The 27987-nt window shown below is 38.1% G+C and overlaps 1 protein-coding gene across 3 annotated transcripts in view; it reads left to right on the top strand.

The window, feature by feature from the left end:
* Positions 1–17881: 17881 nt before the first annotated feature.
* Positions 17882–27987, top strand: part of LOC110445123 (E3 ubiquitin-protein ligase mind-bomb-like) — a 31429-nt gene continuing 21323 nt past the window's right edge. The window contains exons 1-7 of one of the 3 annotated variants that reach the window (XM_021489537.1): positions 17882–17983; positions 22527–22749; positions 23936–24116; positions 24375–24481; positions 24894–25109; positions 26035–26162; positions 26933–27043. In XM_021489537.1, coding sequence (XP_021345212.1) covers positions 17963–17983; positions 22527–22749; positions 23936–24116; positions 24375–24481; positions 24894–25109; positions 26035–26162; positions 26933–27043 — 987 coding nt within the window. In that variant the 5' untranslated portion in view covers positions 17882–17962. Of the gene's footprint in view, positions 17984–18019; positions 18131–22526; positions 22750–23935; positions 24117–24374; positions 24482–24893; positions 25110–26034; positions 26163–26932; positions 27044–27987 lie in introns of those variants that run through there. The other 2 variants (XM_021489538.1, XM_021489539.1) reach the window with 2 other exon arrangements.

Here is a 27987-nt window from a genome sequence, read left to right as displayed (position 1 = left end):
TTACTAACTATTCTTGGGCATTTGACACTGCATGCAGAACACATTTCCGGCTTTTGGTTTTGTTATAAAACTTGTCGGTTTTTCAACATACCATTGGACGAGAGGAACTGTCCGTTCTGTCCGAACACCGTTGAAAACAAAGAACATTTTCTGTGTGGCATTTAAGGAGATCTATTCAGTATGCAAAACCATATAATTATTTTGCTAGTCTCTATAGTCATCAAAGGGTCTTATTTCTAATTCAATCTAATAATGTACGATTCTTACAATGTTCTTACATAGTCGCTTACCCTCGTGTTTAGATATAGGCATCAACATATTTTTAATAACTCGGTAAACTAAATTGTATTGTATAAATTATGTAGATAATTATCAAGGGTCTCATAAGCCCATAACGGTGGGCGTTACATCAGTTTTAATCTTGAAGTCATATGGTTAATTATGCTTTATATCAGCATTGTTTATTGGTATCTGTATTTGTACATGTGATTTGATGTGATGCGTGACACTAAAATAAAATATTGATTGGTTGAGTTATATTGAGTTAACGTCATATTAACGGTTTTGGTTATTTAAGGCTGTGTCTTTGTATGTGTAATGTATGTGTTTAGTATATGTTAGTCGGGGAATTATTTCTACCCGGTCACATTACACTGACCATGGGTTAACCAGTTGTAATTACCCTAAATGTACCATGTTTTGGACTTTGATATATCCCATTGCCTTCACTTAGATGAACGCATACCGTTTATGTTACACAAGCACATACTTACACAGTTTTATAAATAGACGTTATGGAACTCGCATGCCATTAATGTTCTTCATAAAAATATAGTTTTGCTTTTTATGTTATATTTTGATGAAATTTGGTACACCATTAGAAATGCATCCAACACTTCTGTTGGTGATACATGTATCATTATTCGTTTCAAAGAGTATGAACTATGAAGAGTTTATTGATACATACAATTTGTACAGCCTAATCAAATATTGTGGCTACGGGACCGGAATGTCGTCAAAAGTATCCCGTATGTAGAAAGTGATATCTCAATAGCACGGTTTAACTAAGAATACATTACTAATAGAAAGACTGAATAGATATCCAGCTTTGTGCAGAAATTTATGAAAATGGAATGTAAAACAGGTCAGTGAAAATTTATCAAATAATGATTTGATATTTAATCAAATAGGAAAATAACGTAACACGAAAGATGTAGGGCACGTGTATGTACATGTATGTATATCAGCTTACCTAAAACTGGTTTCCATAAGTAACACGACCAAATTGTTGAACGCGTGTATGTAAAAGGGTTCTGACTAGCCAATCGCAACGGCTGATAGTGAAAAACGCCTGTAAATGCAGCGGAGCTGTTCAAATTATTGTACACATGTATATCTTCCTTTGTTGAAGTTTAAAAAGAAGAAAAAAAAAGAGAAAATAACAAACATAGAAACGCATCGAGCTCGACGGACGAAAAATTCTTGCGTTATAACTATTTCTCTCTCACTATTGTCCTCGGGTATCGACAGTAAAGCTAAAATATGTTGTCACAACATCATGACAGGTCAAACCCTTCAGGCTCGGGGATGACCTGCTTTTCCCCGCTGCATGTGTATTGTAAGAGGCGATTAATGTGAAATCGGCAGTTTCTACTGTCTTGTACTACAACACTTTAAAGAGAAAACAAACTATTAGACTGTCAGCTCTACAACATTAAGGATCTTATACTTTCACGACTTTTTTTTCTTTTGTGTCTATCTACTCTCTTCCCGGCGCTATTTTCCTTGGTTTGGTTTGGGTTGGTTTTATTTTGTTTAATGTCCTATTAACAGCTATGGTCATTTAAGGACGTGCCAACATGTGTGTTGTGTAAGCGTGCATGTGTGTATGCGTGCCGGAGACAGGATATGTTGGTGCACTTGCCTCCTTGTGATAGCGCGGATCTGATGCCGAATTTATAGTGCTATCTCGCTGAAATACCATGCCGAAGTTACCTAAATGTAAAAAGCATTCCACCAGGTCACATTATACTCACAACGGGTGAACCAGTTGTTGTCATTACCCGAAATGCTGAACGTTAAGCAGGAAATAACAACTACCATTGTTAAGGACTTTGGTATGTCCCGGCCTAGCATCCTCGATATCCAGCGATTACGCTCACTTTCGCTCTCTGCACCCCTGGAATATGTTATAGCAAAATTAAAGGCACGAAGATAGCTGTTTGATTGGTCTCAGGTAAAAACAAACTGACCAATCACTACGCTGATACTTGTCCTTTGAAGATTACAAAGGAGCAACACTCGACTTCAAAGCCTTTCATTTTTTACCGTTACGCGACAGCGAGATTCTTTTGATGTACATCAGAAGATCGAACTAGTCTTCTTGTCTCATCAACAAGGTGGTACACTGAGCCTTCAATTTTGTTATGGCATATTCCAGGGGTGCAGAGAGAGAAAGTGAGCGAAACCCCTGGATATCGAGGATGCCCATTGCTTTCGTCACCTAAGCCAATGTTCAGAGTTATTGCCAAGAAAGGCGGTAGAAAATAAAAGGTAGTTAGAAGTAGCGAGGAATATAAAGATCGGCAATATTTTGATAGGTGCAGCATATTTAATTTATGTTGGTCGCTTTTGTGTACCCATTAGAGGACAGAATGATAAATCCCCAGATGTTTAACCGCCTTTTTGTCCATAGCGTTCAGCGAAAATTGCTGCGCGCTGGAGGCGGTCATGTTGTTTACGCTGAAAACGGGAGCCCAGCGGCGATAGCCTCACTTTCGAATTGGAACTCTTTTGTGCTAGCAATTTGAATACGATTGTGAAACTGGACTAGTCTGCAGGGGTTCCCACAAGTCACCATCCACTATATTATAAATAATAAATATCAATTTACATTTCAAAATGTGTATGAGTGGTGGTTCGATTATTTCCCGATTAATTCGACACAGGCGGAATGAACAACTGTTAGTGTCGTGTCAGTTAAATCTCAATCACTACCTTCCCTTCCCAAAATCCCATTGTATATATTTAAAACAATAAATTATATTGAAAATCAAAATCAACATTAGCGATTGTCTTATGAAAATATGACATTTATAGGGCAGTACTTTACGGAAATGCTAACATATAATTGGATGACAGATATTTGGTGCTGTTTATTAATCATTTCATTTTTTAACTAAGCGATGACATGCTGTTGTAATTACTGCAATAATTACAAAGGTGACAAATGGAAAACTATTTCAAATGATTTGTTAGATCAACACATGGCAGAGGAAGTTGATAGAAGGGCTGCTGTCGGAGAAAGCTATGGGAACTAGTTGAACATGTTTAGGTTGCAAGAGTTTTAAAAACAGCCGTGTCTTCATGGTTGACTAGGACGACGATAAATGTCTTCTTAACTACAATGCACTGTTGAGACATTGGTCCGTTATACCTGTAACAATTTCTTACTGTAGAACCTACCGATTATGATTCATAAGTTTTAAGCTTTTAGTAAAAATGAGCAGTGATGAGTGCATTTTTTTCTACATGAATATATATATCTTTTAAAATAAGATAATTTTAATATTGCTATTTATTTGTGGATTGTTAAGTGATTTTAAACAACGCATACATGAAAATCTAGGATGCTCTCGCTACAATTTAAGTTAACTTAAAACGGCATTGCTAATTCTGTTATTACAATGTACGATTGCTCGTGTTTGTCTCGTCATTCCGACAAGTTGTTGACACCAGCGGTATCTATTTGATTAGCGGTTCTAGATTTGTTAAATGCGTATCATTTGTTTCAAACGCGGAAGTGTAACGAGTTAAGTGTCTGAGCTAGCCATATAAACGACCCGACGAAAATACCCCCATTAGATTAAACGTTCCGACTATCTTGCCTGAGTTTAAGATTTGAATTTCTTGTTAACGAGTTTACGGAAACAACAATTAATTATTTATTTCCTTATAGGAAGACTAATCACAAAATACCTTAACGTGACAAACAGGAAGTAGAAAGAGGTTCTTTGTTCATCAAATGTTGATTGATTGTTTAGCTGCTGGCGAGATACTCTTTTGATCTTCAAACAATGGAATCCTAATAGGCACAATACATGTATATACTGTAAGACTATGTCAATCAGGCGCAAAACAAGAGACTTGAAATATGATAAATACACTGACCACCTTAATCAACATGGCGGCTGTTCAAGACAAATTTATTAATATAAACTAATATGTTCCATAAATATATTGATGACTAAATGTATACGTTATATTAAATAACTTAGTCATGTTTTAAATAATATATATATGTCAATCGGCTCCCTTTGTGAGTGTGCGTGCCCGTTACTTCTTGCGGACTACGATTAGTTTGAATTTTTATGGTGAATTATTAAATATGTCGCGGCATCGGTGTTGAAGATGTGATCCGGGTGTTAATGGATTTAATTATAAAAGCAAACTTCCAACACGATTTCAAATTTGATTTATAAATGTATTTGTTTTATTGTCAATATAAAATGAAAATAGTGTTATATAAATACTGACCTTGATTTACAATTACAGCATTACGTTGAAGTCAATACTCAGTTTTATCAGCTTAATAAATAGAATGTTTTGTGGATTTTTATCAGTATTTATTTTGTATCAGTTTACATAATTTGTCAGAGGTATGAAACTTGTTTATAAACTTTCACATAATGATCATTGTATTAATCGACAAACACTACTAAATGTGCACTATTCAAAGTGAAATCAGACGAGGCACGAACGCTTAACACAAGAATAAATAGCATGGGATCAGGAAGGCTGTCTTCAAACCAACATATAAAAACGATATATTGCGCAATCAGATTTATTCAAAGTTCATTCCTACTTCCACATTCAACCATTGATCGTTGCGCGTTCGTCCCAATCTCTCACACAGTCAATCCATCAAAATAATTTGAACATCCGGTTTATCACACATTGACTTCCTTTTTTGCAAACAGTAACTTCCGGTTTTTGCACAGTGTACGTGCGTTTCTTAGGTCACCGCTATATTATCATTATTCTCTATCACCCCGAGCAAACGCATCTCGATTAGTGATAGTACGATCCAAATATTTGACGGAGTTAATTTCCAGGGCCGGCCCTTCGATGCTGTTTGCTTTTCATTTGTCAAAGCATTGTATTACAGATACATTCACTGCTGTCGAACATTAACACACGCGCAATTTCCAAGGACTGCAGTGTAGTGTAGAGGAAGAAGATGCGGCCATAAGGAAACAGCCGTAATCGCTTAACACGCGGACAGATTATGAGGTATTGATAAGAGACAATAAAAGATGAAATAACTCCATCGATAAAGAAGCGCACACTGTTTTTGTCTTAAATAACAACTTTTCCTTTGAACGTAAGTGTTTGAGAAAGTAAAGATATTTATCTTTTGGTACCTGCTAACAGCGATACCATCTGCCTAGTGAAGAGGAAAACGTTACAATCGAGATACTGGGTACTGTACAGCGTAAAGGTATTGTGAGTCTGTATAATTTGTGCAGGGGACCGGTCCACACCTACAAACCAAAGAAACGATGTTAGCCAAGGCAAACTTGGATTTTAATATTGAAAAACAATATTCGGGACATATGGGTTCATCTGAAGAGAAACATAGTTCATGTCTTAACGATCGGATTCTTCCATCAAAACTCACATTTTTCTCTTCTAATGTCCTCATTTTTACAAGAATTTAACGTTATTATTCATTCAACTCCAACCCAAATTGACTACCAATTAATATATCAACAACGTCAATCCTTCTCATAGCTTTATAAGATTCATCAGTTTTGATAAATGTATGTATCGAAGATATAATTAATACATAAGCAATGTGAGTATTTAACTTGTCCAAACGTTTCAAAATCGATTGTTACATTTGTCAGACTATCAATTCTTCTGACAGAGGGTTGAGGGATTGATAAAGGTACCAGTTGATCTGGAAACGTTATGACATATTTTGAATTTGTTGAAACTGTATAAAGTAAAACTTCGATATTTTCCCCATCCTTTTCCTTTTTCTTTTTATCTATTTATCTCTCCTGGTCTTTCCCCTCAACATATCATTTTCAACAGACCTACAAAGTCATCATCTCTGCTTAAGATTCACCTTCCCACACCATATATTCCTAGCCTCACATATCCTGTTAATCTCTCATCAAGTCCCTAAAATGGTATTCCATGAAGAGGAGTGTTTATAGACAATGCTATTGAACAATTAATCGGAGGACGGCTCGCTAACGGACCGCGAGACTAACGAGCCGACATAAGCAGGACGAAACACGGAAAGCCACTTATTGCGTAATGCAAAACCCACAAAGTCTTGTCAAGCCTATTTCAGACCCCGAACAAATATTCAAACATTCAGATGAAGTTAATCAAACGATCAATCACGTGCTATTGATGAGGCCGCGATTGTTATGTTTATAAGCGATTACATCACTTAAAAGGACAGGGAAATATCCTTCATCTAGAAATTAGTTTAGTTATTGACAGGGACAACCTTGGAACAAAACACCATAAAGTGAAGCTTGGTTCGGCCTCCGAAAGCAACTTTATTTGTTTTATCTAAGAGCAACACCGCTTCATATGATGTCTAACACTTAAACAGTGTAAGTCTACGTTAGGGTCTGAAAAATATTACAATGCCACATAATATTTTGTCTAATAACAACGCTTGAGTAACAAAGTTTGTCTTGGTCAGAAGAAACATCATAGTTTGCTAAGTAGCAACGTTACTTCAGATTTGTGAGAATTGCAATACTAAATGACTGTTTTGTAGCGACACTAGTCCCAGTTGTCTAATAGCAATGTTAGGTCCAAATTTGTCTAATAGCAATGTTAGGTCCAAGTATGTCTAATAGCAATGTTAGGTCCCAGTATGTCTAATAGCAGTGTTAGGTCCCAGTATGTCTAATAGCAATGTAAGGACCCAGTATGTCTAATAGCAATGTTAGGTCCTGGTATGTCTAATAGCAGTGTTAGGTCCCAGTATGTCTAATAGCAATGTTAGTTCCCAGTATGTCTAATAGCAATGTTAGGTCCCAGTTTGTCTAATAGCAATGTTAGGTCCCAGTATGTCCAATAGCAATGTTAGGTCCCAGTATGTCTAATAGGAATGTTAGGTCCCAGTTGTCTAATAGCAATGTTAGGTCAAAGTTTGTCTAATAGCAATGTTAGGCCCCAGTATGTCTAATAGCAATGTTAGGTCACAGTATGTCTAATAGCAATGTTAGGTCCCAGAATGTCTAATAGCAATGTTAGGTCCCAGTATGTTTAATAGCAATGGTAGGTCCCAGTATGTCTAATAGCAATGTTAGGACCCAGTTTGGCTGGTTTCAATGCGATATCAACATTTATAAAAATGCTGACAAACAAGAAACAACTCTAGATAAAGGTTTGTCTGGTTACAACCCTACATTACCGATTTTCTAGTAACAATACTACATCACAGATTGTCTAGTAACAATGCTACATCACAGATTGTCTAGTAACAATGCTACATCACATTTGTTTAGTAACAATGCTACGGTATGTCTAATAGCAATGTTAGGTCCCGGTATGTCTAATAGCAGTGTTAGGTCCCAGTATGTCTAATAGCAATGTAAGGTCCCAGTATGTCTAATAGCAATGTTAGGCCCCAGTATGTCTAATAGCAATGTTAGGTCCCGGTATGTCTAATAGCAATGTTAGGTCCAAGTTTGTCTAATAGCAATGTTAGGTCCCAGTATGTCTAATAGCAATGTTAGGTCCCAGTTGTCTAATAGCAATGTTAGGTCCAAGTTTGTCTAATAGCAATGTTAGGCCCCAGTATGTCTAATAGCAATGTTAGGTCCCAGTATGTCTAATAGCAATGTTAGGTCCCAGTTTGGCTGGTTTCAATGCGATATCAACATTTATAAAAATGCTAACAAACAAGAAACAACTCTAGATAAAGGTTTGTCTGGTTACAACCCTACATTACCGATTTTCTAGTAACAATACTACATCACAGATTGTCTAGTAACAATGCTACATCACAGATTGTCTAGTAACAAAGATACATCACAGATTATCTAGTAACAATGCTACATCCCAGATTGTCTAGTAACAATGCTACATCCCAGATTGTCTAGTAACAATGCTACATCACAGATAGTCTAGTAACAAAGATACATCACAGATTGTCTAGTAACAATGCTTCATCACCGATTTTCTAGTAACAATACTACATCACAGATTGTCTAGTAACAATGCTACATCACAGATTGTCTAGTAACAAAACAACATCACATATTGTCTAGTAACAATGATATATCGCCGATTGTCTAGTAACAATGCTACATCGCCGATTGTCTAGTAACGATGCAACATCACATTTGTCTAGTAACGATGCAACATCACATATTGTCTAGTAACAATGCTACATCACATATTGTCTAGTAACAAATCTACATCACATTTGTCTAGTAGCAATGCTTCATCACCGATTGTCTAGTAACGACGCTACATCACATATTGTCTATAAACAAAGCTACATCACATATTGTCTAGTAACAATGCTACATCACATTTGTTTAGTAACAATGCTACATCACATTTGTTTAGTAACAATGCTATATCCCATATTGTCTAGTAATTATGCTTCATCACCGATTGTCTAGTAATTATGCTTCATCACAGATTGTCTAGTAACAATGCTACATCACAGATTGCTAGTAGCAATGCTTCATCACAGATTGTCTAGTAACAATGCTACATCACGGATTGTCTAGTAACTAAGCTACATCACAGTTTGTCTAGTAACAATGTTACGTCACAGATTGTCTAGGAATTATGCTTTATCACCGATTGTCTAGTGACAATGCTACATCACAGATTGTCTAGTAACAATGCTACATCAAGTTTGTCTAGTAATTATGCTTCATCACCGATTGTCTAGAAACAATGATACATCACCGATTGTCTAGTAACGACGCTACATCACATATTGTCAATAAACAAAGCTACATCACATATTGTCTAGTAACAATGCTACATCACATTTGTTTAGTAACAATGCTACATCACAGATTGTCTAGTAACAATGCAACATCACATTTGTCTAGTAATTATGCTTCATCACCGATTGTCTAGTAATTATGCTTCATCACAGATTGTCTAGTAACAATGCTACATCACAGATTGCTAGTAACAATGCTTCATCACAGATTGTCTAGTAACAAAGCTACATCACAGATTTTCTAGTAACAAAGCTACATCACAGATTGTCTAGTAACAATGCAACATCACAGATTGTCTAGTAACTAAGCTACATCACAGTCTGTCAAATAACAATGTTACATCACAGATTGTCTAGTAATAATATTATATCCTTATTTATCTAGTATTGATGCTAGATCACAGTTTGTCTGGTAACGATGATAGATCACAGTTTGTCTGGTAACGATGATAGATCACAGTTTGTCTAATACCAATGCTATATCAGTGTTTCCTGTAGCATTGCTTGATACACGTTTGTTCGGTAACAACGATAGATCGCACTTTGTCTTGATACAACGCTAGTTCACAGTTTGTCTGGTAACAACTCTAGATTATTGTTGCTAGGAGGTGTATCCTTGTGTGTAGTTGTATATATGCGTGCATGTGTATTTGCCCCCTTGTGATAGTGGGGATATGATGCCGACTTTATAGTCTTATCTCACTGAAATACCAGTCCGAAAACACCCAGCACAGCATTCCGTGCGGTCACATTATACTGACAACGGGTTAACCAGTTTTTGCCATTACGATCTATGTTGAACATTAAGCAGTGAATAACAACTTCCATTTTATGGTCATTTTGTATGTCCCGGTATGGGGACAGGACCTATTTGCCTTTCCAACCTGATAGAACGTTGAACATCAAAGCCAAATATGAAGTAACGGCAAGCAAGGCGCTACGAAACAAAAGAAAGTTAGAAGTAGAGAGAAATATAAATATGTCATAAATGGCATCGGATGAAGCAGATTTATTTCAGTCGGTTTTACGTCCTTAAGTAGAGGGAACAAATGCAAATCCCCAATTATGCAGGGGTTCCCACTTAAGTCACCTCTAACAATACAAGCAGTGGGAAATAGCCGATTGATTCTTTTCTCGATATCCGACCTGCAATGGTGGTTTTGGAGAGAGACTTTGAAGCAGGGGGTACACTCGCTTTTAAAGCGGTATGATGCTTGCTAGAGTTTTCAACAAGCTAACGCCTACCAAAATTATCATGCAGCAAAACAATGTCCAGGTGTTGGATTGGCCATACAGATCAAGCTTTGAAGGATGAATGTGACAACACCCGACTCGTCGCTTTGTTTTCTTATCAGCAGGATAAAAATGACATCTCCGAATTTTCTTAGATAACAAAGGTTATAAACGTTTCGTTAATACCACACGCCGGATTTCAAATGTGTCAAAGATATTAAACAAAACGGAATTAAATTGTATTTCCTTACTTGCCGTACAGATACAGAGCTCGATGATTTTACATTCTAACGCATGCGCCCAAGGGCCCTTATACCGACGAAATTCCATACACAAAATTTGGCACGATTCTTCAGTTATTGCGATCACTGTTTGTTAATACTACTTCACGAGCGAATTATTAAGTCGTTTTGCAATCCAAGTGATGTAATAGATCTTTATTAATTAAGCGGAAAGCACAATCATTGTGTAAGCATATCCCCGTCAAAGTCATTCTCGCCATTCGTTGGATTCTCTGCTCCAGTGACATCTCGTTAACCCGCATATGAATAATAATAACGTTAACATACTTTCAATCCGGCGTCTAGTGAGAGAAGTAGTAGTCATGATAAAGCTTAGCTCGCTGATACCTGATATATAAGTAACTCCAACGTCTTCTTTTTAAAATAACAATATACATGTACTTACAGTGTTGATGCAATGTTATGACTTCGATTTTAACCAGTCTTTTTTCTCGAAAGAGCGGCACGGTGCCTTTGATTCTTTTTACTGATCTGGTTTAGATCAATCACAACTATATTCAATATAAATACATGCACATTGTATTGGTAATGAGCGGATAATTTCTAACAATTATTCTTGTATGAACGTTAATCGGTTGCATCCATATATAACATGAAGCCCTAGCGGGCCGCTTTATTTAATATGGATGTAACCGATCTTCAGTGAAATGCCGATCATGTACGTGACACAAAAACATGTCACGCCCATGCTATGAACATTAGAACACGATAATGCACTACGTAGCAACATATTGTACGGGGTCATTATTCCGTTGATTGTCATCTGGAATTACAATATCTAAACAGATTCAACATGATTGCAGTGTACATATTTGGACAAGTTGTAACTAACAATATGGCAGGGCATTGCTCAATTAACGTGTAGGAGAAATAAACACAAGGATGGTATTTAGAAACAAGAGGCCCATGGGCCTTAACGGTCACCTGATATATTTATACAGAGAGTTGATTTTGTTTTTAACACGAACAGAAATATTATTCAAAGTGACAAAAAAACAATAAAACCACCTTATTCAATATCTAGCATACAGATTTAAGACTAAAAAGTATTTGAAACTAGCACCTCTGATTCTAAACAAGGAAAATGAAGAAATTTTAGTACACTGACTCCTTTGGGCCCCACCCTACAGCCATTGAGGTTAGGGCTGGCTCAAAATTTTCAAAGTATCAAACTGTCAACTCAGGGTTATAATTCCCATCAAGTTATTAACATGTAATATTCAAAGTATCATTAGCATTAGTAAGATTTTTGAAATTTCAGTCAATTCAACCCTTTTTTGCCCCACCCGTCAGCCCCGGGGGGTCAGTCAGGGCTGATATGTGCATAACATCAAACTGCTACCCAATACTGATAATGCTAACCTAAATTGAATGGACCAATGGAAATTAAACAAATGTTGGTCCAAAATGTGATTTCCCTATATAAACTATAGTAAAGTTTACCCCATCCCCAGGGGGAAACGTGATACCCCAGGGTCATAAAATTCACAATTTTGATAGAGCACCTTAAGACCCTTCCATCTATGAAGAGTGTTTGATTCTACCATATCTGGGTCTTGAGAATAAGATTTTTGAAATTTCAGTCAATTTTACCCTTTTTGGCCCCGCCCCTCAGGCCCCTGGGGGCTGGGGACCAAACCGGTCACAATTTTGTTGACCTTTAGCCATGGAAGGTTTCTGCAAAATTTCATCGAAATTGGTTCAGGGATTTTGGAGAAGAAGTCGAAAATGTAAGTTGTTAACGGACGCACCACGGACGATGGACGACGGACGACGCCGGATAAAAGACGATCGCAATAGGTCACTTGATACTTTGTCTCAATAAATATACAGGCCGTTAGTCGCGATATGACTAGACGAACAAACGTTCGTATATCGACAAAATCCGCATTTTAATGACTTTCTTGTTCCCAAGATTGTTTGTTGATCAGCAGTGTTTCAAACGTTTCGTCCGACCAACAGCTCGTCTTTGAAACAAAACATGGCTCTAATAGGTAACCCATACTGAACAATTAAAGTAAATTCCCTGACCAAAAGACGATAATTAATTGTAAACAAGCATAACAAGAATCGCCTCCAAACATTTCTTTTTTTTTCCATTTCGGACGCTGGACTGGCGTTATTTCCCAAAGAAATTTGAAACGCTAAGACAAATCTAGAGTTGATACGGTCCACTAGTAACATCACGAAGTACCAAAGACTATATACAACGCGTCCTCTGGAATTAATAGCTGTTTGAAAGTTTACTCTTTGTACTGATTATTGGCAGGGTCTTAGTCATCAGAGCAGAACGTGTGTTCTCTGTGCTCTCAGCCTTTCTGTGACGCCATCTTTCAGTACTGCTGTTACTGCGAGAACACCGGCGAACTACGGATTGATTTTAGATTCTGTCGAAGATTGGATGTAATGTATTCAGTTCCAGTGAACAGCAAGATAATGCTACCTTTGTCTACACTTTATTACCAGGTGCTATGATGGATTTCCAATTTCAGAGCGTTAATGCTCAAAAAATGTTCTTATGAATGCAGTTTATTTCAAATTAGTCGTGCGTTCCACGCAAATTCTCAAGAATTGACCGTCCAAAGAACACCATCTCGCTCTCCCGTGTCGATTTGTTTTTTCATATCCCTTATTTGATCGCGATATGAAAATGTTTGCGTTATAAATGGTTCTGAAATCTTATTTACTCGCCGTAGAAAAAATGTCACCATTTTCACGCCGCGAAAAAAGTTAACCTTTACAAAAAATTTCTATATTGTTTGACACTTCTACAAAAATGACAAATGCAATATATGTCGGAAAATCTGTCAATCCAAACATTAATTTCCTGTTATAAATTATATGCTACCCTTGCAAGACCTACGTGGGGTAAGTGTACATGTAGAGAAAATTCCTAGATAGAACATAATCAGCAAAAGCACGAAAATGTGCAGCAATTGTGAACAAATATGAGCAGAGTATTGCACAACTGGAGAAAAGCGTTTTAGAATGATTTGTTCTTATTAGATAGGACGCTTTATCGAATGCTGTATATCATTAATATTATTACCCTAAATGCTTCACGTTAATCAGGGTATAACAACTACCACTTAAGGTACTTGAATATGTCCTAGCCTGGGGACAGAACCCATTGCAAAGCTCATGTGACCTAAAACACTCGACAGCTAAGGTAATTTAGGAACGTGCCTACATGTGTGCTGTGTATGCGTGCATGTGTTTGCCGGAGTGCGGGCATGTTGGTGTATTTGCATTCTTGTGATAGCGCGGATCTGATGCCGACTTTATAGCGCTATCTCACTGAAACACCATGCCGAAGGAACCCAGCACAGCATTCCGCCCGGTCACATTATACTGATAACGGGTGAACTAGTTGTTATCATTTCCCGAACTAATGAACGTTAAGCAGGAAATAACAACTACCATTTTTAAGGACTTTGGTACATGTCCCGGCCTGGGACAGAACCCTCTAATTTCCCCACCTGGGCGAACGTTCAACATTGATGCCAAAAGTGAGGTATTGCCTTGCAATACGCTATGAAATATACATGACAATTAGGAGTAGAGAGAAATAGAAAAGAAAAACAAATCCAATGGGGACAGCAGATTTATTTTGGTCGCTTTTGTGTCCCTGATAAGAGGACCCAAAAGCAAATCCCCGATTCTGCAGAGGGTTCTTCCCACATTAGACGCCCCTCACGATACATGCAGTTGGTATCAGCAGGTATATTCTTCATGATACGACCTGCAGTGGTGTCCGTTTTGAAAGACACAGGTTCGTTATCAAACTGTTCTGTTCTTCGCTACGTGATATCTTCGTTAGAATTGCGACTTCCATACTTTCAGGTATTTTTTTTTCTATTTTTTTTAATCTGTTTTCTTTTAATCAATTTGTATAACTATTTCGTTATGATTTTTTTTCGGCGTTGTCGTTTATCGATAAATCGTAACTGCGTTCCTAGGGTATAATACAATTATAGACTTAATTTATTTTACAGCAATTGAAGACTCGTTCATCAACTTATATTCATTACTCTTGTTGGTCCTAATGGAAGCGCGCAGTCTTAATATGGGAGGAAACCGGAGTACCCGGAGATAACCGACATGGTCAGGCAAACTACATCTGTTTACGCTAAATCGGGGAATCTTTTCACGGTCTTCTTGATGAAATGCGAGTGCACCACCCACTGCGCCACCCGACATCTATTTTTTTTTGTGTAGATATTTACAGTTTGTCTAAGCACATTTCTTTCATTGCAGGTAAATGCTGCACGTTGCCCATTGATGCGATATATATGCATGGTCCCGGTTTAAGGCCACTTTAACAACTACCTTCGTGTTATTAATTAATTTCATCAACTACCTTTTTAAGGACCGAGTATTAGTATTTCCCACTGAAGAAGCTTTTTGAAATAAACATATGGACCTTTAAGAAATTAAATGCATATGTTTAAAATGCTGAAAATTATTTTCGATTCCTTCTCAAAATATACACGTTAACACAATATTTTAACAGTCTGAGAAATATTTGATAACAAATGTAAGGATACAAGAGTTGTTTCCCTTCCTCCATGTTTGTTTCGTACTGTCAGTACAGTGGTCTGGTTTGGTTTTATTTTGTTTAACGTCCTATTACTTTTGTTAGTTAGTTAGTTTTGTGTTGTTAAAACATCTGATATTCCATATTTTACTCTCATTAACCCTAAAATATCTGGTTTATTTGTTTTTGTTTTTGAACTTCTAAACGTATCTATTAAAAGGCGTTAAGAAATATTGTTAAAGGGAATATATCAAGTATGGCATCAACAACCTATTTAAAAATAGGGGGGGTCCTGAAGCCCAAAAAAAACCTCTGGATCCTCCACTGCGATATACAATATGGACCCGGGCCGGCCGGGGAGGTCTGTCTGTTTAGTGACATGGACTCAAATGTTGTGTAATGTATAGTTGACCTACACTCGAGCTATACCACGATAGGTTTGGTATTAACAGTTAAGGACGTGCCCTTACATAGACAGATTTACATAAGTAATATGTACTTGTTTCTGGATCCTTTTCTGTATTTATAACCATGTACTATTGTAGTTTAACATCAATAAAATAAAGTTTAAACTAAGGACGTGCCTCCATTTGGAAAAGTATGCGTTCATGTGTGCTGGAGGAAGGGTATGTTGGTGTAATTGTCTGCATGTGATAGCGCGGATATGATGCCGACTTTATAGTGCTACCTCACCGAAACACCACGCAGAAGGAACCCAGCATAGCATTCCGCCCGGCCACATTATACTGACGACTGGTTAACTTGTTGTTACCTTTTTCGCAAATTGCAGAACGTTGAGCAAGCAATAATCACTATTATTTTAAAGGACTTTGGTATGTCCCGGCATAGGGACAGAACCCATGGTCTTCCTCACCTTGGCGAACGTTTAACATTAAAATTGAAAGAGAGGTATCACCAAGCTAATGTCTTTTAAGGACGTGCCTCCATATATGTTATGTATGTGTACTTTTGTGTATGTGTAATGGAGGCATTGAATGTTGATGTAAATCCTCTGTGCTATAGCGCGGCATCCCTGCAGGTCGGGGATCGAGAAAAAGATATCGTAAGAGGCGACTAATGTGGAAACCCCTGCAGATTTTGGGGATTTGCTTGTGTGTCCTGTACTTGGGACACAAAAGCGACCAAAATAAATCTGCTGCACCCATTGCAATATCTAGGATCTTTATATTTCTCTCTACTTATAACTGCCTTTAATTTCCTAGCGCCTCGCTTGGAAACACCTCACTTTTGCCTTTAATGTTCAACGTTCGCCCAGGTAAAGAAGGCAATGGGTTCTGTTCCTAGGCTTGGACCTACCAAAGTGATTAAAATGGCATGCCTTGCTTAACATTCAGCAATTAAGGTAAAAGCAACAATTGGTTTACCCGTTGTCAGTATAATGTAACTGGGAGGAATGCTATGCTGACTGCATTCGGCATGGTATATCAGTGAGATAGCACTTTAAAGTCAGCATCAGATCCGCGCCATCAAAAGGTTGATAGGACGTTAAACAAAATCAAATAAATCCAAACCATAGCACCAAAAGTGAGGCATTCCACTAAGTTACAAGCCGGTTTTCAGGGAGTGTTTTTTTTTCAATGTCACCTAATTAACAGAAGACACAGAAGAAAGACTCCAGTTCTGCAGGGTGGGGGTCACAAGTCGCCTTTACGATATGTACCGTGGGAACGGTCCCCGAACCTGCTGGTGATACCGGCTTTGAGGATTTGTAGTGTAAGTTGCTGTTTACGCATTAAGTTCTTGTTTGCCACTTTGACTTTACAGAATTTGTTATTTATAAGGTGTTTTAGATCTATAAAATCAAGTTAGATGATGAGGAGGAGGAGGACGAGGAGGAGGAGGATGGCTGCTGAGCAATTCCCAGGGGAGATTTTTGGATGTGACGTTAAAGAGGGGACTTGGTTTTAAAATAAGAGAATGTCCAGACAGGCACATAAACACATATACAAAATGTACCAGTGGAGAGGGTTGAGGAAAGTATAGAGGCAATTGTAACGAACCCCTGTGGTTTAACGCAGTGATAATTTTTGCCTATACATGTAGATTAACAGCCGAGTACAAACTGATTTCCCTGTTGAAACATTCTTTATTTCTCCAAATTAAAAGAAACAGGGGGAATATCTTCCCATTTTCAATAAAAAATAATGTTATAATATTATATGGCTTTATATGTTTCTGCCTCGCTTGGGCGAACGCTATATAAAGTAATATTAATACACGGCCACCTCTGTCTCGTCGTCAGGACCTACGTTCTAATAGCCAAAAGTGAGATGAACAAGAAACCAAATGGGGTGGGCCCAACGGTTGCAGCAGATTTATTTTGGTCACTTTCGTGTCCCCAAGTACAGCATGCAGTGCCGGTACAGTTGTGGGAATAGCAAATTCTTTTCTTATTCCAAGACCAGCAGGCCTAGGGGTGATAGGGCAAAGTACAACGAAACATAACTGCATACTGAAGAAAAATTTACTATGTATACATTATCATGAATGACGATCGAAATCAATGTACGAACATACTAAGTTACACCAGAGCTCGAGACATACATAAAGCCAGAGTGTAGTATACATGTACGCCTCTGGTTACACTATAATAAGCTATAAGATTGTCCCGGGAATCCAACCCCAACCAAGGCTGTATTTATCTCGTGGAACATAACATTTGACTGATTATCAATAAACTGTATTGTAATTTACAATGTACGTATTCATGATTCACGTTGTTTCCGCCGCGTACCGTTAGCGCGCGCACTCATGATCATGATCACCCAATGCAAGTAGCCCCGAATCTATTTATAGCTATACTAAGCGGAGCTGATCCGCCAACTTTCGGTTTGCGTTGGCTATCAATGGAGTTCTAGTTGTGTCATGACCGACTCCATAGGGCAGGTAAGGTGTCACGTGTCTCAGTGATCTATACTTATTTTATATTTATAATTCCTAGAACTCCAATCATCTTCCTGGTCTTGATATCTAGCTCGTGGGTGGTAACACTGTGATCGGGATTTGTTGACGTATACCATGACACAGAATCTGGTAAGTATTTTGGACATCGTGTAGGAGTCTGATATTATTTACATTGCTTCACTGGATCTGACAAAGTTGTGTTCTGTGTTAATCTAAATGTATGCCTCTAAATTGTCCAAATATAAACATATATGCTGCTTGCAAATCTGAAGTAAGTCTCATATAGAATAATATAATTTGCATGAATAAATAACAGCTAGCATTTAAGAAATTTTAGGACCCGGTAAATATTGATCGACACAAATCCTCGGCCTTTCTCCGATAAGCTTCCCTGTAAACAAGGAAACACTTGAGACAAGTCATTCGTTGAGCGGGACATTTGTTAATATTTAACCAAATTAAGGTAAAATATTATACTTGCCACTTAAATTAATTCATACTGACTAAAAATAGTTAGGGAATATTTCTCTAGAGTGTGTTCAGTAGAGCATATCATACTGGTAAAAAACAGACGTCTCTGGTTCAGTGAAAAAACAATGAAAAAAATAATGATCGTTTTTATAAAAAAGAGACACATACTTCAAAAACAATACTAGAGGAGTATGCACCCAGACCCAAATATATTTGTTGCACACTTGTTCAACAAACTACATTACCATAGAGGAACTCTGTTCATCCATCCAAAGTCTTGGTCTGGACATAGACAACCATACTTTTATTCTGGCCGGAGACTTAAACCTCCCGAACATGGACTGGGAAAACTCAGCGGTGACACCTGGAACATCACAACCCCAAGTCCACCAGGAAGTACTTAACCTACTGGATGAGTTCAGTCTGTCCCAAATACAAGACACACCCACCAGGGAAGGTAACATATTGGACCTGTACATAACCAACAACACCACGCTAGTTAAGAACTGTCAGGTTATACCAAATATATCAGACCATCATAGTGTTGTAGTGGACGCCGACATCAAACCACACTACACTACAAGAGGCAGAAAATATTCTCCTACAAAAAGGCTGACTGGAACTCCTTAGAGGAACATCTATCGCGAGTGTCGGATTCAGTCGTCAATAGTACCACCACCGATATTGACACATTATGGACCATTTTGAGGAAAGGCATCACTGAGGCTATGGAGAGTTTTATTCCATCCAAACTATCATCTAAGTACCAAAGTCACCCATGGATAACTCACAATATCAAGAAACTCATAAAAAAGAAACATCGTTATTATATAAAGGCCAAACAATCGGGCAGTAAAGAACTTTGGAACAAATATAAAAGAGAAAAAAGGGAAACTCAGAAAACCATTAGGAAATCACATTGGGTCTATGTAAACACTGTGCTAGAAACATCTTTAACTACTGGAAATAGGAGAACATTCTGGAAATATGTGAAATCGAAAAAAAATGATAACATTGGAGTAGCACCCCTACTTAGAGACGGAATATTACATCAAGGAAGTAGTGAGAAAGCCAACATCTTGAACGATCAGTTTACGTCAGTATTCACAAAGGAAGATAAAGAGGAGATTCTCCCAGATTTGGGTGCCAAATATGCTGACATTAAAGATCTAACCATCACAACGGAAGGTGTGGAAAAGCTGTTGTCGAACTTGATAGTAAGTAAGGCTAGTGGACCAGACGGCATACCTAATAGAATACTGAAGCATTGTTCTACACAGTTAGCGCCGGCCATAGCACATATCTTCAGATCAAGTTTAGAGTCAGGATCAGTGCCATCAGAGTGGAGAAGTGCTTACATCTCACCGATTTTCAAAAAGGGAAATAAACATGAAGCAGGAAATTATAGACCGGTGTCCCTTACTTGTGTGTGCTGCAAATTGCTTAGGCATATAATCGTGCGTCACATCAGAAACCATCTAGATGACCATCATATACTTACCCCACTGCAGCATGGTTTTCGTTCGGGACACAGCTGTGAAACACAATTAATTAGTACATCGCACGATATATTGGGAAACTTTGACGACAAAATTCAGACAGACATCATTATTTTAGACTTTAGTAAGGCTTTTGACACTGTACCTCATAGGAAATTACTTCACAAATTAGAACATTTCGGAATCACTGGAAAACTACACAACTGGCTCCATTCATTTCTAGAAGGTAGGAAACAACGAGTAGTAGTGGAAGGGGAATAGTCATCTGAGGCCAAAGTCATATCCGGTGTTCCACAAGGAACGGTCCTCGGGCCGATGATGTTCCTCTGTTTTATCAACGACATAACATCAGTCGTGCATTCAACAATCCGTCTGTTTGCAGACGATTGTCTGCTTTACAGACGGATCCGGAACCAGCAGGACCAAATCAAACTACAACGTGATCTGGATGCATTGCAGCTGTGGGCATCAACATGGGGAATGCGTTTTAATGTTAAAAAATGTCATGTAATGAGAGTGAGTCGGTCAAAACAACAACATGAACACTTTTACTTGTTAAACAACCAAATTCTACAGCAAGTTTCGGACAGTCCCTATTTAGGCCTTACTTTTAGTGAAGATTTGAAATTCAGCGCCCATATCAACAAAACTGCCAGAAAAGCTATAATTCCACCCTCGGATTTCTTCGCCGCAACCTTAAACACAGCCCTGAATCCCTAAAGAAAACAGCTTACATCGCACTAATTCGTTCGGTTTTAAAATACAGTGACACAGTCTGGGATCCAGCGAACCAGAAAGAGACAGATACCATTGAATCGGTTCAACGACGTGCAGCCAGATTTATATATAACAACTATGGACGGAAATCAAGTGTAACTAAAATGTTAGCAAATTTAGGACTCAAACCACTAGCAGAAAGACGCAGGGAACATCGGCTAGTGTTGTTTTACAAAATTATTTCAGGCTTGGTGGCAATTACCTCAGGACGATTATTTAACTCCAAATTCACAAAGAACTCGCCAAAAGCATACCAAAACTTACCAAATCATACCTGCAAATTCGGACCTTTTTAAAAATAGTTTTTTTCCAAGGACAGTCAAGGATTGGAACTGTTTAGACCCGGATCTTGTTTCGGCTGATAAGTTGACCACTTTCAAAAGAACTTTGTGCCTTGACTGAGCGCACATCCCGTGGACAGCTATTTTCTATCAGAAGGAGTCCATGTATTTATACAGATACAGATACATGTAGCTGTAAGGTCTCTCACTCATTATTTCCACATCTGAGGTAAAAAAAAAAACATGAATGTAGCAGATAACTGATAAACGATTCAAATTAAGAAACAATTAATCTGGGAATAGACATGATTTAATTGCCTTAATTTTTATAAGATTTCAACTGTATAACGAAACTTGACTTGGTCATTTGTCAGCAACCAGCTAGGTATCTCAATTGGTAGAGCATCCATCTAATGGTCGGATGGTCCATTAGGTTAAAAATTCGGTGCCGGTCTGGCTGTGCATCTCCTCTTCTCCCAAAATACAAAATTAACGAGCTTGCTGTCCCTTGTTACAAGCATTTCGTGTACGCTTGGGAAGGAGATAGTTACTCAAGCCTTGGTTGTAAATTAAAGTGATGTCATTGGGGAGAAGACTTAGAAAGGGAGGGAAGAATGTAGCTGATCTGGCTCGATCATTGGCTACCAGCTGGTACAGTGTAGATCAATTGGTAGAGTGTCCATCTAAAGTTCGGAGGGTCCTTGGTTTGAACCCTGGTCTGGCCAGGTATTTTTCTGTTCCTACTAGACAAGAAACACCACACACAACCACCAAGCATGTTAAGCACTGTTACTCATCTTAAATTTCAGACTTGCATGCGGTTGCAAAGTTTTACCTCATAATCTCTTCTCTATGCTATTAACTTTGGTGGTAAGCTGTACAGTAACTTTTCTGAAATTTTGATGATACATGTGAAGCAGAACTGGACTATGTTGATCACCAGCACCCAGCTGGAAGCTCAATTAATTAGAGTGTCTGTCTATGATTCGGAGGTCACGAGTTCAAACCCTAATCTTGCCGTGCATTTTCCTCTCATGGTCATGACACAGTAATGCCTTGCATGTGACCAACCTTTGTTTTTAAGTACTGTGTGTAAGCTTGGCAAGAGGATACCAAAATTCATCCTCAATATCCAGGGGTAACGCTCACCTACACTCTCTAACCCCTGGATATCGAGGATGACCCAAATTTGGGAAGCAAATACATGTACGAACATGTATACTGTGTGGTGTTGTCTTTTATGATTGAAGTTTTAGAAAATGAAGGGAGCTAGGATGTAGCAGAAAAGGACTGGGTTAATTGCTCAATTAATCAAATTAGTGTGTCTGTCCAAAGTTTGGAGGTTCACAGTTGGAATCTCAGTCTAGTCGTACATTTTCTGTCCCTTGCTACACATGTAATAAGACAGTTATAGTAGGTATGTACTTGCTAGGGGGATTGTGCATAGTAGTGATGAGATCAATTTTTACATTGTGCTAATTTGAATCTTTTTCACAGCTACGGCCAGGAGTGCGGGTTGTGAGAGGCCCTGACTGGCGATATGAGGTTAACAAAAAGCAGGATGGTGGTGTCGGACACACAGGAACAATTGTGTACGTCCCTAAACACAACACCACCGACAGGAAGGTGACAGTGATTTGGGACTCAGGGCGGGAAGTGAGGTACCGTGCTGGCCAAGATGGAAAGTACGACCTAAGGATCTTCGACTCGGGACCAGCAGGTATCAATTGGTATTCATTGTGGTCCGACAGTACCCAACATGATCCTTCAAAGGCCATAGCCTTCTGTGTATCTGAAGTCAACATGTAACAAAACACTTTTGAGAGCATAAAGTCTTAACACCAAATCAAACCCATTTAGGAGTCTGTGATTCAGCACTGCACAAACCCTCCTGAGAGCCTCAGGTCAACACTTAATAAAATTCTACTTCAAAAGCTGCAGATTTCAGCACTTGATTAAACCCTTTCTAGAACCTACGGGGTCATCATTTCACTACACACTTTGAAGAGCCTGGAGGGTGCACGTGATATAGGGGATCAGAACCTTAAAAACTTTTCTTAGAGCCATTTGGTCAGCACCTTATCTCAGAACTCTTCTGAGAGCCTCATACCAGAGCCTAACAAACTCTTTGTAGACCCTGGTGGTCAGTACCACACAAAACCCTTCTGAGAACCTTGGAATCATAGCCTTGTAAGAGCTTTTTGCTCTCTGCACCCCTGAAATATATGACACAAAGATAGCTGTTTGATTGGTTTCAGGTAAAAAAAAAAAGACCAATCGCTAGGCTGATACTTGTCCTTTGAAGATTACAAAGGAGAGACAATCTACTTCAAAGCCTGTCAATTTTTACCATTACTGACTGCAAGATTCTTTTGATGTATATCAAAGGATCAAGTTAGTCTTCTTGTCTCATCAACGAGGTGGCGCATACAGAGCCTTCAATGTTGCTATGACATATTCCAGGGATGTAGAACGCTGAAGTGGGCGTGACCACTGGATATGGAAGACGAGGAGGGAGGAGTGTGTCAGGACAGTATATCCCTTTTTTTGGGAGAAATTGAAATTATACAGAGCCCCTCCAAGACCTGACAAGGCCTGATCAATGATTTATACAGTGTAGTTCAATGTACTTATATTTTAAAGCAGTCATGATAATGGCTGGATTTTCCATGGAATGAAACATTTTATTTCCATTTCTTATAGCCTCCATCCACACTGAAATTCTAATATTATCTTAGAATTCAGGATAACAATGATTTAATTTCAACATTATTCTCTTATCATAACTCAATTTTTATTATCCTAATAAGTTCCCCTATTTAAACATTTTTTTTGAAGTGCCCTGCTGGGTGCTTATTACAATGAATACGGTAGCTATTAAATTAATCATGATGTATTTGATGCAGGTGTGATTCATGAAGACATTATCTGTGATGGCGAAGGGTGTTCTTCTGAATCAAAAGTCAAGGGTTTGCGGTGGAAGTGTGCCGTCTGTCACGACTTTGACCTCTGTACCCGTTGCTATATGGGTCAGGAGCATGACCTAACACACGGATTTGTGAGAATTGATGTGGTAAATTCTCCTGCGTAAGTGTGAAATATTACTTCTTGTCTTCAATTTGAACAATCCTGATCCATGTGGAAAAAAGGTATACAATTGTTGGTCATGATCAATTTTACAATCTGTTTTTATTTATACTTGTATATTATAATGAAATATAACGCATGGATGAGGAAATATAAAATGAATATATAAACGTGTCACATAATGATGAATAACATACAGATAACTTTTGTCTATATCCATGTGAAAATAACTTCAGGCTTGTTTATATATGTTTACAGGGTGGCCGTCCCGCCCCGGTCTAAGACTAAGACTGTAGACTCCATGGGTGTGTTCCCTGGGGCCAAGGTTGTCCGAGGGCCTCACTGGAAATGGAAAAATCAGGATGGTATGAATAGAAAATTTTTGTAGTTGAATTCTGACTTTTAAACAACTATGTTGAGTATCGGTTGGCTATAGGCCATGAAACTGACTAATCGACTACAGAATTCTTGATTGAGTTTAGTCTGTAAAATTATATGTACATGTTAAGGGTTTCCCTGATTGAAAAGTATAATGATTGTAAGCTTATTCCTGGAACGTATAATTTATTAAATTATTGGTTGTTTTGGGCTCTATTGGTTTGGTTTATGTCCTGGGTTTGTTCTATGCTGTGTACCCTTCAGTATATTACATCAGACTGTATAGAAACTGACTTCTGTTTGAAATGAATTTCTTATTACACATACTGGTAGGTTTCGTGGCCTTTACAGAATGTTTTGCTTCAGTAACAGTGAAATAATCTAAATATACCTTGACAGGGTCTGATGGAGATGAGGGTGAGGTCAAGGAAGTAGTGACCTGGGAGTCCAGCAAACCTAAAGGATATAGAGGAGCAGTCAAGGTCTTCTGGAAAAGAACTGACTTTATAGGCACATATCGTCTGGGGGGCGATGGTTGTGTGGACATTCTCTACAAGTCTATGAGGTCACTGGGATCCGGTGGACCCTACTATCCCGACCACCTGCCAGTCGTGGGTGAGTACAGTAATGCATTATGGGTAATCTGTTAAATAAATCGCCTACTCCAGAAGGATAATTATGGAAGTGCGTTATGGGAAATCATAATGCATGAACTACATGCCCCTCATGGATAGGTACACATTAGTGCATTCTAGGGGGTCTATGTTATGGCCTTCCTGCCCCTTGTGGGTAAGTTTAGCACTACATTGTGATTGTGCGATAGTGGATACTGGATAGCACACTCACCTTCACCACCATGGCTATGTGCGTTTGCCAAACTTGATGTTAAAATACATTTGGTCGCTTGCCCTACCCAGTGTGAATTTTCTCTTGTTATACTCTGGTTTCTTTCCTCATTAAGACCCCTATTTGCTTCCATCCCGGCCAACACGAAAATCAACTAGCATTGAAGACAGATGTCACTCCTCGGAAACTTTAAAAGACAGGTATCTGCCTAGCATTTTTTTACGAGCATAGACTTTGAAACCAATCAATTACATGACAGTGATGTAGCTAAACATGTGCCTTTGATTTTGTCACCTATCATTCCAAGGGTATAGATTAGATGTGTATATAGAATGGAACCCTTGGATTTGAAGATGCTATAATTTTGGATCACCTGCCGTTCATGAGTGAGTTGACTCATTCACCCCTGAAGACACATTTGAACTCGTCCAATTCAATGGTTGGAAAAGTTCATTAAGAAATTTCTGGGGCGGTGAGTTAGGTAGTGTTTTATAGGGGAGCTGCAGTAGGAATCATATTTCCAATATTGCTGTAGTAATTTTTCAGCCTTGCATTCGTGAAAGAATAGAGCATATCCTACCTAGGAGTCACTTTTGTAGCAAAAGTAAAATAAAATTATGAGAAAATGAACAACAGTATGTATCATGTCTGTATTTGGGGGAAAAAAACATGTGTTTAACCGTCTTTTCGTCAGACGTCGTCAACCCAGGAGTGGTCGCCTTGAGACCCTCGGACAAAGTAAGAGTGGCACTGGGCGTTGGGGCACTGAAACAACTTCAGGAACACCAAATGTATGGAGGCTGGGATGACCAGATGGTTCAGGTGATTGCTATTTCTTGCTGTAATTACTATAGTAGAATAAATTTGCAGAAACCGTAAATTTCAGTTTATTTTTTTTTAGAATTAATTGCTGTTACAAATACTGACAAACGCTTATTTCCTGACCATTGGGAATAACAATAACAATAACAATGGCCATTGATTTTTCTTGGTCATTTTATATTGTAGATAAATAATTGTAGTCAATATTTTAATAATGGCCATAAATTGTTTTTTTATACTTCTTGACAACTAATTAGAGGTATTAATGATAAATTCAAACCTCCATCAAAATGGGGTCATTAAAAATGAACCAACATATATAAATAATTGGGAAAATAGTTTTTTTAAGAATTGTCGGTGATTTACAAAATTAATGGGCATTTCATTTTAAGCCCCTACCATTTAACCCCTTACTTTCTTAACAGATTTTCATCAAAGTTTATACAAAGATTGAGTATGAGAAATCAAAAGGTCAACACCAAGGTCAATGTTACTTCTTAAAAATTTGTCAACCAATTCATTGACATCACTGTACTGTACCAACTTTTTTCTGAACAAATTTTTATCAAATTTGTCAAAGTTTCAAAGTCAAGGTCACCTTTCTTTGTTATTTATAGATATTTGTCAAATAATATGAAACTAATTTGCATTTGAGAATCCATGGCCTTTATGTCTTCCAGACATTTTCTGGATTCAATTGGTTTAGGCCATTAATCATATAATCTGAGGCATTATTAATGAATCTGAAATGTTTAACCTTAAATCTGCAGTGCACAAAAGAGTTGGGTACTATCGTGGAAATGCTGTTTGAGGGCAAAACTGTCAAAGTCCAGTATGAGGATGGGAAGGTGTGGCATCTACATAGGAGTGCCCTCACACGGGTAGGTATTAGAGAGCCCTCATGACCACATAAAAAGGTAAACGTACATCTCAAGAATAACTATGAAGAATATTGAGTGTCCTAATTACACATCTATGTGTAATGGACTTCCTTCACAGTAAATATGCTAGGTGCCTTCATAAGGATACAACAAAGATATTAGAATGTAGTATCAGATGTGCAAATATAGGTTCAGGTGGTACCATCTTAAATGTAGATACAGGGTATATCCAGTGTGAAAACCAAAGTCAATTTTGGGTCCCCCGCCCCCATCTATCATTAAAACTCAACCATCTTAGTATGAGGATATTGTATTACTGGGGATAGTTAAAGGTATGCCTTACAAAGAGTAAGTATAAGGATGTTGTATAACTGGGGATAGTTAAAGGTATGCCTTACAAAGAGTAAGTACGAGGATGTTGTATTACTGGGGATAGTTAAAGGTATGCCTTATAAAGAGTAAGTATGAGGATGTTGTATTACTGGGGATAGTTAAAGGTATGCCTTACAAAGAGTAAGTATGAGGATGTTGTATTACTGGGGATAGTTAAAGGTATGCCTTACAAAGAGTAAGTATGAGGATGTTGTATTACTGGGGATAGTTAAAGGTATGCCTTACAAAGAGTAAGTATGAGGATGTTGTATTACTGGGGATAGTTAAAGGTATGCCTTACAAAGAGTAAGTATGAGGATGTTGTATTACTGGGGATAGTTAAAGGTATGCCTTACAAAGAGTAAGTATGAGGATGTTGTATTACTGGGGATAGTTAAAGGTATGCCTTACAAAGAGTAAGTATGAGGATGTTGTATTACTGGGGATAGTTAAAGGTATGCCTTACAAAGAGTAAGTATGAGGATGTTGTATTACTGGGGATAGTTAAAGGTATGCCTTACAAAGAGTAAGTATGAGGATGTTGTATTACTGGGGATAGTTAAAGGTATGCC

Source organism: Mizuhopecten yessoensis, unplaced genomic scaffold (assembly GCF_002113885.1).
Source record: "Mizuhopecten yessoensis strain PY_sf001 unplaced genomic scaffold, ASM211388v2 scaffold2087, whole genome shotgun sequence".
In the NCBI taxonomy this organism is placed as follows: Eukaryota; Metazoa; Mollusca; class Bivalvia; order Pectinida; family Pectinidae; genus Mizuhopecten; species Mizuhopecten yessoensis.
Note: the sequence above shows the minus strand (reverse complement) of the source record. Positions and strands in the feature narration are given on the sequence as shown.